The following is a 15,258-nucleotide window of genomic DNA, read 5'->3' as shown; positions in this document are numbered from 1 at the left end:
AGACACCCGTCGCGCCGGCGCACGCAAAATGGCGGACGCAGCGGCCGGTTTGTGTGTGTTAAGGGGTTTGTTTCCTTGAGTTTTCGCGTAACTGAATTACGTTTTCTCGAATAGTAAAATTACAGTCCGAGAGCTATCATGTCTGTAGATCGTGTGCAAGTCTTTGTGTACAATTTTTCTACGTGTTTTAGCTCGATTAATTCAATTAGTTCAGTCAATTGCTTGCATCACATAGGCCTGGGTATACGTGGTTCGAAAATCTTTCTTGCCGAAACGATGTCCTTGCGCCAACGCGGGACGACGACACCGCCACCAATTTTCTGCGACAGTGCCTTCTTGACGTTGTCGCGTTAAAATCATTGATGTCAAACTCAATCCCAAGTTCCCAAGTCATGGTATTGAAACGCAAATACAGAGGATAGACCAATTTACCGACGAGTTTAGATACTCAATTGCTCCTACAAAGTGAGCTGGTAGCGTAGCAGTCCTTAGAGGGCTGTAGGACAACTGTGGTAAGAGGCGTACGTCTAGTGTGCGCACCTTCACAAGCGCAAATTTATTTCAAGTGCAGCTGCTAACCCCAACAATCAGATGGGGACACTTATTATCCTTCACTTGATTTTCATCAAATGTTGTGTTTATACATGTGCCAGCTAATCACTTCTCTTTTCTGATCCTTTTTATTCACATCCTCGCCTTCGCTTTCCTCGGAAGACACTTCCTTGCAACGAAACCCCTCAGCTTGCTGAAGGAAATGTCTTGTGTGGGCCGACCAATCCGTCTAGGCAGCCTTCCCAGATACATCTCGACAGTGGCGCGCACCCAGACATAAAAACATGGTGTGAGGGCCAGCTGTTTCTCTCTCTCTTTTTTTTTTGGCGAGGAGGTACTTTGTGCGGAAGGCCAGCCAAATTCTAGTGCGAATCGCCCTTTTCAAGAGGCCCGTTTGCATGGTGGGCTGAGAGCTTCATCTCCACACTTTGGGGATTTTTGGCTACTCACGCTTGAGGAACGTGACCGCGGCGAGCTCATTGTTTGTCCTCCAGTATTCGTGCCAGCGGCATTTGCAAGAGAAATCGGGCGGCGAATTCACAAAGCCTCCTCGGCACGCATTCACAGAAAGGCTCTTGCGCTATATAGAGTTGTTTGTAAGAGAAAATTTCAGCCAATCCTGATGCGGGACGACATATCACCAGTGAACGCGGCTCGGGACATGGAAACGAGCACTTGAGAACGAAAAGCGTTGTGAATTGGGCCCCTAGTTTGTAAGTTCTCATCGTATAATCGGTCGGCTGCCTTCACTAATATGTCCTGTATCAGGATTGGCTGAAGCTTACCCTTACGAACAATTCCAGCGCAAGTGATTTTTTTTGTGTGTGTGTGTGAATGCGGGCACTGTTCATTGAAGCGCGGAGGGATAAATGGGAAGTGCGTCAAGCTTTTTCGGGAGGAGCTTCTGCTGAATTTTTAATGCGAAAGCATTATATGTCTCATCAGGCGGAAAAGCCGGCGTCGTAGGCAACGAGTTGTACCAAAGATCATCATCAGCAGTGACGTCATCAGCGTCTTGTATGACGTCTGAAGTAATACAGAATTAAAGATAGAACAAGTTAAAGCAAGGCGACCTAAGGTGGTGTAAAGACAATGAAGGTGAATTAAAGCGGATTAATGTTGATACAAATTAGAGCAAGGTGGGTTCAGATAGAGTGGTGAACATGTGACAATGTATGACGTCACGTATCATGGACGTAAGCAAATTAATTAGTAAAGTCATAATGCTTTCGCATTAAGGTCACGTAAGGATACTTAAGTGAGTATCATGTTCTAAAAATGTTCGCTGACCATAGAGAGAGAGAGAGAGAGAGAGAGAGAGAGAGAGAGAGAGAGAGAGAGAGAGAAAGCAAGGACAGGAAAGGCAGGGAGGTCAACGCTGAGCATAGAATACACTGTTGCTTTTGTACCAGTGGCTTGCTTCACTCTCCAAAACAACACGCACATTTGGGACTGCAACTATTTGTAGAAGCAGTCTACGGAACGATTGCGTGTGGGCCTCCCACGTGATCGTGCGCAACACGGGTCCTGAATGGCTTAATTTGTTGTTATTGCGTGACAGTTTATGCCGACGACAGTACATGCATTTCGGTATTTTCGGAACAAATTACGTCGTGTACGGCGATACACTAAACAGTCAAGGATTTCGCAATCTATTTTGGAGTTGAAAAAAATTATGGGGTTTTACGTGCCAAAACCACTTTTTGATTATGAGGCACGCCGTATTGGAGGACTCCGGAAATTTCGACCACCTGGGGTTCTTTAACGTGCACCTAAATCTAAGTACACGGGTGTTTTCGCCCCCATCGAAATGCGGTCGCCGTGGCCGGGATTCGATCCCGCGACCACGTGCTCAGCAGCCGAACACCATAGCCACTGAGCAACCACGGCGGGTTCTATTTTGCAGTCACAGTTTTGCCAGTCCGCTCAAGCATGAATGTTTTTACGTGGGGTTGAGAAGAAGTTACTTCGGTATTCAACGTAAGACATGGGCGTATACATGACAGATATACGAAGTGACGTCATTATCATCACCAGCAGCATCTTTTTTTATGTACATTGCAGGAGGGAGGCCTTTCTCTGCAATCTCCAGTTGCGCTATCTGATTCCACCTTGCGCCTGCAAATTTTCTAATTCCATCACCCCACCTAGTTTTCTGCTGTCCTTGACTGCGAAGTGGTTACGAAGCAACGTAACCGACCAGAATCTCCTCCGCAAAGCCTGAATCATACGCAATGCCTGTAATCATAGGCAAATCGTACACAAGCATGAAAAAAACAAAACAAAGAAAACGAAACTATATACAACACCCATAAACGCTTTCTACTCTAATCCATTAACTACTCGCAAAAAACTAATAAAATTTACAATTGAAATAAGCATCTATACATTGATATTGATCTGTACAACGCTGAACGTATATATACATTATTACCAACAAAGAAAAATACAAAACAGACATGATCTAATTAATCGCATTAGCGGACATCCTGCATATTCAAGAATTGGAAAACAATTTTCGTATCAGCACTACAAATGTTTCACTATTGTGTGTGTTATTAATTGTCACCATCCTCCCTCATATGTGTGCAAAATGTACAAAACAAGTAATACGAACCTAAAGCAAAGGCAAAACGGCAAAAATATTTAAAACAAGAATTATCCACATATTTAAATGGCGCAATACATTCATTGCATGTCTATGCATGTGCTCTACAGCACTGCAAAAAATTAGCATCATAAGAGATATTAACAATTCTATCAAGTAGCTGTACAGCCATATGTATGCAAAAAAAACTGATTTACGTGTGCAGAGTGTCCCAGCTAACATGAACAAAGCTTTTAAAAAATATGATTATTTTTGTTGGTGATGATATTCAATGAGTCAACTATAAATTATTGTAAGCCCAGCGTTGTCCTGTCTGTTTCTACTTCTTGTGCTCGCGTCCGTACTTGCTGGAAACCATTATACGTTCACCATGCACCAACTGGCCCAGCAAACTACTCTATAAATTATTATCAACCTGAATAATTACTACCTGACTTCACAATACGTCGATTAGGAAGTTCTGTACAGTTATACAAAACATCGACTGCGGAGTTTTCAGCAAGCTATACACAATTAACGTACTTTATTTTTTCCGGCTGAAAAAAAAAAAGCCTGCGGAAATGAAAGATACCACCTGATTACGTACCAACCGATACCAGAAAGCAGCGCCCTAAAACAGGCTCACTATGTAAGGACGGCATTGAGAAAGGTTAAGCGGCACAAAATATAACCGCACACCGACACTTTTTACAACGCGCCAATTGAGCTCTGTCACACAATGGAATCTTGCGGCCAACATCCCAGTTCGATGTTTCTCATAACTGCATAGTACTTATTACTTGACACTTTGCCCATAAGAACAGTAATTAATCAGTTAGGTAAATAGTTGTATTTATCTAACTGAATGTCCCCAGAGAAAATTAGCGGCGGTTTCTCACCGAAATAATGAAGAGTATCTGCTAAGTTTTGTTCACGTAAATTGATCCATGTTGTTTTTTTCAATAATGGTTAAGTACGTGTTAGCTTGGACACCCCGTATAGATGGGATTCATATTTTATAACTTGCAGTGGTATTCAAGAATCGCTCTACAAACACACACACACACACACACACACACACACACACACACACACACACACACACACACGCACGCACGCACGCACGCACGCACACACACACACACACACACACACACACACACACACACACACACACACACACACACACACACACACACACACGTCGATTTAGCACGGCGATTGCGCTCACCTGACGCGGTTTGGCGGCAGGTATCCAAAGTCGATAACCTTGTTGTGGGCGGCCGGCTTAAGCACCTCGCACATGTACTGCACATTCGGATCATCCGGCAAAGACAGAACGATGTGAGAGCTCGGCGTTATAAGGGCTCCCAAATGCCTCTCTCTTCACAAACAATATGTCGAGTTTGTAATGCTCAATGAACACATCTATACATCCCGAAAGGTATAGAAACGTCGTCGCTCTATCATAAAGCGGTAGAGTTCTAAATACAGCAATGAAAAGGTGGACATTGGCGTAGCGAACGTAAGCAAGGCACGTTTGGAAAACCGACTAAATTGATAAGAAAGAGTGACGTCGAATAACAATTGTGACATGACTGGAGGACTATACTGCCATGTGCATGCACTTATAGACAATAAGGTTTTGACATATGAACATACAGTGGCAATAAACTTGTAAAAAAACTTGAACAGTATGCTGAAGTGTGGTTGCACATGCCGCAGTCAACGTTGAAATGAAAATACGCTAATAATCATCATCATCATGCTCCACAGTACGTTCCAGAAGGACCCGCTCTGCGCATGCTCCGCTCCGCTAGGTGTCGCCATGGCAACGGAGACGCGACTCTTCTGTACATCCGAGTATTAATTTCTCCCTTTGGCTTCTGCAGCAGACGGCATTTCTCAGTCCCATGCTTAACTGCAGGGCCGCCCGATACGGATGGTTTCTGCAATTGTTCCTCCGCATGGAGGCTTCTGCTCAGTGTCAGGAGCAGTGCCCCGTGCGCTTCGTGGTGGATATCGCAATGTATTCTCATTTCATTGCCACATCACGGGGAAATATAGGTGTAGGAATTCCGCACAACTTTGCCGTCGACGTTATGCGTCTTCCGCTACGGTGGGCAGCCGGTGACCACAAGATCACGGGTTCGATTCGTTGCCATTTACGTGGCCACACTTTGATTGGAGTAAATAGGTAGATAGAAACGCCCGTAATAGCTACGGAGATTCCAGTTGCCGCTAAAGAACTCCTGACGCACTCTGAGTCTTTGTTTCAGCTAAACATCAAAGGACACTTTTGCAAGGAATAAACGCGCTGCATGCAACGTTCTTTACGCACCTCGCCAAAGGAGTAGAAGAATATCTCGTCGCTGCTCAAATTTCTGCCCTCGGGAAGCTGGAAGTCGGGCTTCGGGTGAGCGGCCTCCCTGGCCCGATGGCGGAAATACTGCGCATTCGCGACAGCGGCCGTATAGCAGCCACCGTAGAGAGAAGTATAAGGAAACGGGAACGCCGTGATACGGCGACTTCGGATCGTCATCGTTCTCGCAGAGCCAGAGCACCTCGAAGGCGCGTCTGCTCTGGCATCGTCCTGTCTGTTATGATGGTTAATTTCCTACTAAACAGTTAAACAGTACTTAAAATGGTGGTTATTTTTTTTTTTCTTGGGTATCACACATAAGCACAGTTTATTCAATCACGAGGACTTGTGCTTGGACGTACAATCGGGTGAAAGGTACGAAGAAGTACCGGCGGACCAGACGACAGACGACAAGGCCGGGACAGACGACAAGGTCTGCGCTCGCTCTGCGAGAGTTTGTGGTCTGTTCTCGCTTGTCAGCGCTCGCTCACGCACTGGAGGTGAGTTATCTTTGTATTCAAAGATGTAATACATGTGAATGCAAAACATTATATGAAGATTTTATTTTAGGAACGCTTTGTCTGGTGCAGCTATGACCATGTTTTAGGCCAAGCCACGTTCGAGACAAAGCCACGGACACCCATATCCCGGCATTCCCAGGGCGGCACAACGGCTGTTGGGAAATTCGTGTAGACGGTGGCGCCAGATTTTCCTCTCGGGTAATGTTGTTAGCAACTTTATGCGATTAATGTATTTTACCGGCAAAGATAGGATACATTGTATGATACAAGGGCAAAACACTGGACTTAGTATGTTTCAAGAGCTTTTGCGGAGACACGCCATCCCTAAATAGGAGGGGAAAGTGCTTTGAAATCCGTGACGTCAAAGTACCGGCGCTGAAGTTCTCGCAGGAAATGAAAAAAAAAAAGAATATCCATTAATTTTCTTTATCGGTATACAACATATTGCTGCGAAATCAACGAATATACATATTTGAAGGAATACTATATCGGTTTAAACTGATCAAGCACTTCTATTTAGGACCACTTTAATACACCTGAAGACACTCCGGGAGTGTTCTGGCGAATTTGTGTCGAGGTATACGTTCTGCGTATTACCCATAGGGCCGCTCGCAGCGCCATACTGTCCACCAGGTTCCCGGGAAAGGTTCTGACGGCGTCCACCTGCGACAGGGGGGTTTTTCGATATTACAATGCCGTAAGGACACACGATTTAACGAAACAAGGCGCTTCCTCAAGCTTATGCTGTGCATGCAGGTAACGTCACTACTTGCGCCTACGGTATAGAAACTGCCGTACGAAGAATGTTCCTCATCCGTCGCCTTGGTTGTAAGTGGCGCTGGCTAACACTCCGAGGGCTCAGTACACAAGTGTGCCCAAGAAAGGTGATGCCAAGGTGGCCGGCCGATATCTAAAAAATAAAATGAAATTATGTGGTCTCTACGTGCCAAAACCGCGATCTGAATTACGAGGCACGCCGTAGTGGGGAGACTCTCGAATAATTTGGGCCACCTAGGGCTGATTTGTACCGTCATAGGCACACTCCGTTGTTCGCATTAAGCATTAAGCTTAATATAGTATTAATTAATTAATTAATTAATTAATTATTAATGCTTAATTAAGCATTAATATAGTACGGTCCACTCTTGCTAAAGAAAACTCCTTAATAAAGCCAACGTAATTCAAGCAGTTTAAAAGAAAAAAAGGGCGGGGGCAGATTGGATGTACCAGGCTGATGTCTAAGCACCAAAAAGGAAGTCTGGCATTTTATATTGCTTACGTATTGAATATATGTCGTCTGTGCCACAATACACTTCAGTACGTGGTACACAAAGGTATACAGTATGCCAGAACCGAGGCGTCGCGAGTGTTCCTGGGCCATAAACAAACATTCACTGAAGTTCAAGTTTATTTATTCTTATAAAGGTTGAGGACATATCAGCATAATTGATTGATTGAAAAAAAAACTGCACATTATTAGAAGCACAGACCGTAATTATTTGTTATAAATAGCGACAGTCGACTAATCTAATGCGCGTGCTTACTTATGTCACCATGTTTCACTTTTGTATTGTTCATCGATCTTCTTTCCCTTTCCCCCACCCCCAGTGTAGGGTAGCAAACCAGATGCTGTTCTGGTTGACCTCCCTGCCTTTCCTATCCTTGTCTTCTCTCTCTCTTATCAATCTTGTATTACTGCGCCTACCATATCTGCATATCCCACTGAAACTATGTATGTTCACCACCTTGCATTCATTTCACGTTTTGTTTGTTATGTGCTGCTCATGTTACGGCAGTAAGAACCTGTCGCGATGCCGGAACGGTGTCTTTTACTCCTCCCTCCTCGTGTAGTTTGCAACACGAATAAACATTGATTGATTGATTGATTGATTGATTGATTGATTGATTGATTGATTGGTACACATCCCACCCACCTGCCGCCTGGTCCTCGGGTCGAGCACATTGTAGATAGTGCGGAAGCAAGCGGTGTTGTTCTCCCAGCGCTGAAGCGACTCGCCCCACAGCCAGTCGGAGTCGTCCGGTTCGGAGCTGACGTGAATACCTGCACGGACAAATAAGTTGTACCGACTAGCTGCATGCTTCCAGAGACACGGGTCGGAGTGGCTGTAAGGTAAATGCTGTGCAGATCCTTGAACACGCAGTTCATTATAGATTGATCCGGTAACTGAACAAGACGATGAACTCAAGGAACAACAAATATTAATATCGCAATCTTGCTGTCTCTCTCTCGCCCTCTCTCTTTTCTACATTTCCGAACATACCAGAACTTTAATCCCCCATTCGAAGTAGGCGCAATCGGACACAATGGGCTTGTTCCACCGCTTTATCCATTTTTCGGAACTGTTCAGGAACTGTTGCATTCAGTGACCCTTACCGTTTCCGTCGTGTTCTTTTGTCTCCTTCACATCTGGCTCTTTTACGCCTCTCGGTTAAGCGTTGGAAGTAAGAAGTCACAAGCGGCAAGACACGGAAGTACAGAGAGGGTGATGTTGAGGTAGCGATGACGCAGCGATTCTGCCAAGAAGTGCGGCACGCTCTATGCCATTCGGGCGGCAGCGCTGTCCGTGTTCCGCAATCCACTCCTCTCAGTTCAACAGACTGGGGCGTGTATTCTGTGGACTGCATCACGAAACGCTCAGCCATTCGAACGTAAAATACTGGTTCGTTGTCCATCCTTGCGGCACGAGTTAAATGATTAAATTGATTCAAATAATGGCCTAACAAGAAATCTTAAAGCTTTCACAGTGATTCCACTCACCACGCGAATCCAATGCCTTTCCCATGCCCATGCCGATGATATGCAGCAGCTTGGGTAGATACACGAGGCTAAGAAAAGAAACAAAGTCATAACTAACTATCGGTGTATAGTCACTGGCGTCACCTTTGTTAACCGAGGTGATTCATCAAGAAAATGATGTCGCATGAATGTTTTTGCAGTCGCGAAGCGATATTAGTGAGTACCACGTTGCAACGAAAATAGGCTCTAAATATCTCTCTAGGCAGGCATGAATTTGGGGTACAGCTTGCAGACTTTCGAATATGCACAAACACGTTTGCGAGAACAGAGCGTCAGACTACTTATGTTGTACTCACTTTTTTTCTCCCTCCCTGTAGAGCGGACCGTGGAACAGAGCGTGGGGAATGTCTGCGATGATTGCAGTAGAGGGCACTGAGTTCGGGCATCGAGTTCGGGCATCGAGTTAAAGAGGGCATCGAGTTCTTCATGGCAATGTCAAGTGCGTCGACCAGGCGACACGTACCCTTGCAGCATCTATTTCCCACCGCATAATGGTGCCAATGCACTGATCACTGCTGAATTTTCAAGTATGTATACACAGTAGGCATACGTAATAGGCAGTGCTTTGATGACTACGCAAATATAACACGGCAACATAGACGTCTCGGTCACTCCGCGAGTGTTGCGGTGCATGTTAGACGATAACTAGTCCTGCGGCTGTGTCACGGTTCTTTCGATGGTATTCACTCCTTAATTTGTAACTGATTTACATTAAATGTGATATTTCACTGCTATTGTCCTTTGAGAATGTGGCGTGACACTTCCTCGTAGGTTAGGCGGGAACAGCGTGCAAAAGGTGAAGGCACATAGAGAACGGCACATTGCGCCGACTGACAGCTGTTTTTGATATTTCAAGAGACAAACAATTACATACGCCTGAACGCATCGTCAAAGACATAGGAAAACATGAAGAACATAAACAAGAGGGCAGGTCACATGGTCACACTTACACAATGCTGTATGCGATCGATAAATGTGCCTGGTCATGGGTAATTAGCATATAAGTACGCAATCTCTTTTTCAGATAACAGAACAGATGGCACACTGACACATTTATCCTTAAAAGCTGATATACCGTGCACTTTGCTGATTTTCGGGGTCGTTTGGTTTCTTCTAACGCTTCGAACTTGTCAAAATTCAGGCCGTCAGCCACACTGCTTACAATGTACACACCAAGACGGTCACCCACTGCCTTTTGTCGCGTTCTACTGGTTTGTTCGACTAACCGATGCTTTCACTTTAATGTATATACACTTTCTCGCGTAGCTCGCATTGTTATTTCCTCTATCCTGAACGCCAATATAAACCCCGTTACTAAATCCACGAAGCTCACGGTAGCGTACAGCACAAAATTTGCTTACATAGCGTGTTGGTCCCGTAGTTGTAGCGGCAGTTCAGGTCAAGCACCTTGTACGGAGGTCTGCAAGCAGTATGAATGTATGACGTGCGAGAACGATCCATTAGGATGCCACACATTGAAAGTTTCATCGCCCAAGGCCCCAAATGCTGCAATGAGACCCACTATGTAAAAAATAAATAAATCTAAACTAATAAAATAATAACTCAAACAGAAACATTTATTGTAGAACCAGTACTTTGTGATGGCCGGGCCTAAAGCCTCCCATGAGGGGAAGTCGAGGGCTTCCCTCGCCGCCGCCTCACGGGCGTGCTGGGTCGCCCAGATTTGCTCGTCAATGGCGGAGCTCCGCAGAGCCTCACGCAACCTCGACGAGAGGGTCGTGGTGTTAATGACGCATGCACAGCCACACTTTTTTCACCGTTTTCTTTTATGTCGCGCATGACTTTAATGCGAGGGATTCTTTCCGGACTTCAGGAGTTTTTCGTGCGTCTATCTATCTGAAGCAGCAGAAGCTTGATGTGGACGAGTTGGTTTTGCATACTTGAAGAAAGAGCGCTACGAAGACGCGGACTAAAAGAGGAACATGCACGACGGACAAGGCGCAACTTCCAAATAAATGTTTTTTTTTTTTGAAGAAACTGGATTTTATATAGATGCAACCTAGAATAGCGCCACCGTGACATCACGACCTCCATATCACATTAGAAAAGCTATCTCTTTATCGCTAAGCGCCACTGACGGGCAGTTAAAGCACGTATCCTCGGCCTTAACGATGTCCACGTCTTCGTAGCGCTCTTTTCTTCAAGTATATCTATCTGTCTATCTAGCCTCCTACGCCGGCGGCACTGCGGTGCCTACTAACTTGAGCCGCTGTGTATACATGCTCACGTTCACGTTGCCATAGTGGTCGCGCGGCATCGTCGTCATTCGAGCTCCGTCATCCAAATCTGGCCTCTGATTCTCGCGTACACAACTTGTGCCGAGATAGATGGTGCGCGCGTAAGAAGCTCCGGGTACGTCGGCCGCGGAGCCCTGGCTCGTGGTTTCCGGCGACTCAAAAGCGAGTGTCCCACCCCCGCGTGCTGCCGGTTCCCGGTGCTCACATAGAAGCCCCGTGAAGACCACAGCTTCGCCGAGAAATTCGTCGACTCGGACAGTTTGCATTCCTCAGAGTTTACTCGATCAGCTCGAGGATGGCGTATACTATCAATCAATCAATCAATCAATCAATCAATCAATCAATCAATCAATCAATCAATCAATCAATCAATCAATCAATCAATCAATTTTATTTCCTTAAAGAAGGAGGAGTACAGGACTAAAAGCTTGGACAGCTTGACGAGGTCCCGACCCCTTGTAAGTTGGCATAACAGCAAGATGACAGCCAGTCATACACAAGAAATGAAAAAAAAAAAACTGCTGGCGCACTACTTGACGCAGCGGAAGGGGAACGTTCTATAGACAAGTCCGCGTCCTTTCCGACCCTCAGCATGTCTGAGCTCCACCAATGAGGCCCTGCTCGAAGCCATCGAGAGAGTCAAAAGCCGGTCGAGGCGTGTTGCCGCAGGGTCAGCGCCATAGCCTGCTATGTATACCTGCACTATGCCTCGCATAACTGCGATTCCCACAGTAAGGCAGAATCTGCGTTTATTTCGTCAAGCAGTGAGAGAAGTATCTCTACGTTTCGCAGTTTTACCGGCTACGTATGAAACGGGGTACAGTCTGGCCGCTTGGGGAAAAATAGTGACGACGACTCTTCAAAAGCCGGCGACCACGTATACGTCTATTCAACGTACCCAAACTGCTTTCCTCTCTCCACGAAGCTGCTGAAGTTGTAGTAGGTCATCACTTCGATCCTACGCGCTTCAAGCGCCGCGGACACGATGTTACTGGTGTCGACATCAACCTACGAAACACAAGGAGGCACGCTGTGGACTGCACGTATAGTGCCGTGTCGAGAAAATATGCAAGTCAGGCTATAGCGCTATGCTACCGGTCATGATTTGGTAATGCCTGCCGTATGCACTCAAACTCATTTCCAGTTTTCTGTGAGTGCCCTTCTCATGATCAGAGTCCCCTGTCAGTAAATGACCTATAGGTAAACGTACTCTTGCAGTAATTCCAAACGCTGACTGCCGACCAGGTATTATTGTACTTTTGCCAAGCTGTTAAACATTACTTTTGTCTTCTACGTGCTATTGTTCAACCATATGCCCTTACATTTCCTCGGCTCCCTTAATCGCGAAAAAGTAAAAAAATATTTTAAAAAATTGGTTTGAAAAAATCCAAATAAAACCATCGCGTTACGTGACGTTTAAACACCAGGGGCGCTATAACGTAAAGCTATTCCAAACTTTTCTATTCCAATTCTGCAATCAGCCCTCCGCGATTGGTCACAAACTCTTTTGGACCCCCCCCCCCCCCCTTCGCCTGTCTATTACGCGACGTCACGAAAACCACGATACCTCTCCATCTGATATGACGCGTACAAACTGATTATGCATGATTGCACCGAACAAAAGAAAGATAGTTATTTCTGATTCGACGCCTTTTCGCCGTTAGACCTCGACTATTGGTCAAAAGCTTTAGGACTGCACCTACTTCACCTGCCTGTCACGCGACGTCAGAAAACCGCGAAAACTCACCACGTCAACGCGACGTGTACGCGTTAAAGATGCATTAATATACCGAACAAAAGCGAATTTTTCTCTGAATAGCCACAGGCTGATCCGTTCCGAAAGGAATAAAAGATGGCTGCCGCCGATCGCTCAGGCACGGGCTCCTATCTACTCGCACCCGCCGGAGAGCATGGGTTTATTTTCGTGTAATAAAACTTTCTGCGTGGCCGTGTAATGTTTTCGAGAAGTTTCAGCGCGTTTACGGCCTCGTTCTGCCAACTCATCTTTGCTGGGGATCCGTTTTAGCGTCATTCTTAAGCTTCCGTTGCATGCCGCCGCGATTTTCGACGAGCCACCGCAAGCTAAGTGAGCAAGCGGACCAATCGCAGACGCCGGCACCGCCCTCTTCGTCCGGTTATCGATATTCAGTGCAGTGGCTCGGCCCCATCAAATTCCTCTCCACTTGAGCATGCTCCTCGCCTCTTGTGAGCCAATTAGATAAGACAAGCCGCTCAGTGCAGGCAATGCGATTCGTTTTTCAAGCAAACAAACGTGACTTCCTATGAACGAGGGGAGCATTTGATTGGTTTAATCAGACAACCCTGCGGGTGACCGCCCGATGCTTGCGTCGGCGGTTACGCAAATTTGACGTCAGGAGATTGGAATAAAAACATATTGGAATAGTTTTACGTTATACGGCCCCAGTAAAGCAGTTTTCAAATCTATTTTCCTCTTATTTTTCTGCAACGGCAACTCTTAGGGTAGGTTAGGTTTAAATAGATGCGTCTTAGGTTAGAACAGATGCCTGTACAAAATACTTGTAACGACTTCTGAGTGCTCTGCCACAGCGTGCCGTACAGTTTACAAAGAACAACTCACCATGGCCTCCGAGATCCGGTTTGCGGTGATCTCGAACGCCATAGTCTTACCTATGAAGTTATGGATACTCACCGTAGGTGGCGGAATCTGAATGGCGTCACCTTCCACAAGGCCCGGCACAAAGAACATCACGACCTTCATCTTTTCCACCTGGTACAACATAGAACAAGAGACACACACACATTAAAAAAAGAAAGAAAGGAAAACTATAGCTCATTCGTTATCGAGCGGGATTATGGCAACAACGTTACGGCGGGTGTATGCTGGCAATACGCATATCGCTTGCTAACTAGGAAATGAACCTATAATTAGCTTCTATCCATCTAACCACAAGTCATGCCTCTCCTGGTACTGTTTGATTGTGGCCACAGGCTGCTGCGATCGAAGTGAATGCGAAGTTTGTGCTGTGGGAGGAGTTAATGAAAATTAACTAAATTTGTAGGCATTTGTCGCATAAAAGAAAAGGGCATGATATTTGAAGAAATGGTAATAGAATGTAGGATAAACTGAAATGTGACAGTTGCATCATCCTCAAAGGCTATGTTTTGATTTGCAGAAAGCGCGTAGGTGAAAAAAAAATTCCGGATTTTACGCGCCAAAACTACGATATGGTGATGAAGCATGCCGTAGAGGGTATTTCGAATTAATTTTTAACACATGGGGTTTTTTATGTGCACCTCAATCTAAATACACGAGTGTATTTGCATTTCGCTTCCATCGAAATGGGAATCCCTAGGCTACGGCGGCGGGTCACGTTTTGAAAACAAACTGACGTTACCGCATAGTTTATTGTTTGTAGTATTCCCAATAAGGGGGAGTTAGCCATAAATTGTGCCAATACTTACTGTTGATATTTAGCACAGGAAAATCAACGATAACTTGTTCGTGAGATAAGCTCCCATTTCTGATCCAGGCTAAGGTCACTCTAGGTACTAGGCAGCATAATATTACCGGTAATGTGCATCCTGTCAAAGCATTCAAGTTTTTGCTCTGCGGCCTCAACGTGTCCGACAGCGATGAAAACCAGCGATAGAACGCTTACACAAGAAACAAGGGACTTACCTCCGTATTCAGAAATGCAACTTAAGTTGAAGCCCATGCTTGACTTGATCCGAGTGACGCCTATCGGGAACGCGCCGAAGGAAACGCAGTGAGCGTCTTTGGGCACGTTAACTCCAGGCGTCATCTAAATCAAGTCAAGCATGTGCTTCGACTTAAGTTGCATTTCTGCATACGGGGGTTAGTTGAACCGCGTACCGACTCACCCAGCACTTAGCCTTGCGCTCAACGTGTCCTGAGCAACGCCACGTACCCTTAATTTGCAGTGCTACGTTAAAACGCAAAAGAGCTGCGCACTGCAGTGCAGTCAACAATCAAGCCGTCTCTCACGTTCGCAATAACAGGCGCAGACTGAAGCTACCGGTGACTGAGCCATGGCCTCCGAGATGGGGAAGCGAAGGCGATCTTGGAGGCCATAGATTATCTGCAAAGCTTGCGTGAGCAAGCTTACAGATAATTAACCTTGAAACTTCGCCTAAATTACCACCAAAGGTGGTGGGTT

General features: G+C 45.7%; 1 protein-coding gene across 4 annotated transcripts in view; it reads right to left on the bottom strand.

The window, feature by feature from the left end:
- LOC135917977 (neprilysin-2-like) overlaps nucleotides 1–15,258 on the bottom strand; it is a 65,701-nt gene that overhangs the window by 1,599 nt on the left and 48,844 nt on the right. For all 4 annotated transcript variants that reach the window (XM_065451624.1, XM_065451625.1, XM_065451628.1 and 1 more), the window contains 9 exons: nucleotides 13,770–13,847; nucleotides 11,997–12,106; nucleotides 10,202–10,260; nucleotides 9,137–9,188; nucleotides 8,802–8,869; nucleotides 7,957–8,084; nucleotides 6,620–6,685; nucleotides 5,481–5,588; nucleotides 4,371–4,447 (listed from right to left, as the gene is read on the bottom strand). In XM_065451624.1, the coding sequence (XP_065307696.1) occupies nucleotides 4,371–4,447; nucleotides 5,481–5,588; nucleotides 6,620–6,685; nucleotides 7,957–8,084; nucleotides 8,802–8,869; nucleotides 9,137–9,188; nucleotides 10,202–10,260; nucleotides 11,997–12,106; nucleotides 13,770–13,847 (746 nt within the window). The remainder of the gene's footprint in view (nucleotides 1–4,370; nucleotides 4,448–5,480; nucleotides 5,589–6,619; nucleotides 6,686–7,956; nucleotides 8,085–8,801; nucleotides 8,870–9,136; nucleotides 9,189–10,201; nucleotides 10,261–11,996; nucleotides 12,107–13,769; nucleotides 13,848–15,258) is intronic.

Source organism: Dermacentor albipictus, chromosome 9, assembly GCF_038994185.2.
Source record: "Dermacentor albipictus isolate Rhodes 1998 colony chromosome 9, USDA_Dalb.pri_finalv2, whole genome shotgun sequence".
Lineage (NCBI taxonomy): Eukaryota > Metazoa > Arthropoda > Arachnida > Ixodida > Ixodidae > Dermacentor > Dermacentor albipictus.
The sequence above is the reverse complement of the archived record's forward strand: the minus strand, read 5'-3'. Positions and strand labels throughout refer to the sequence as shown.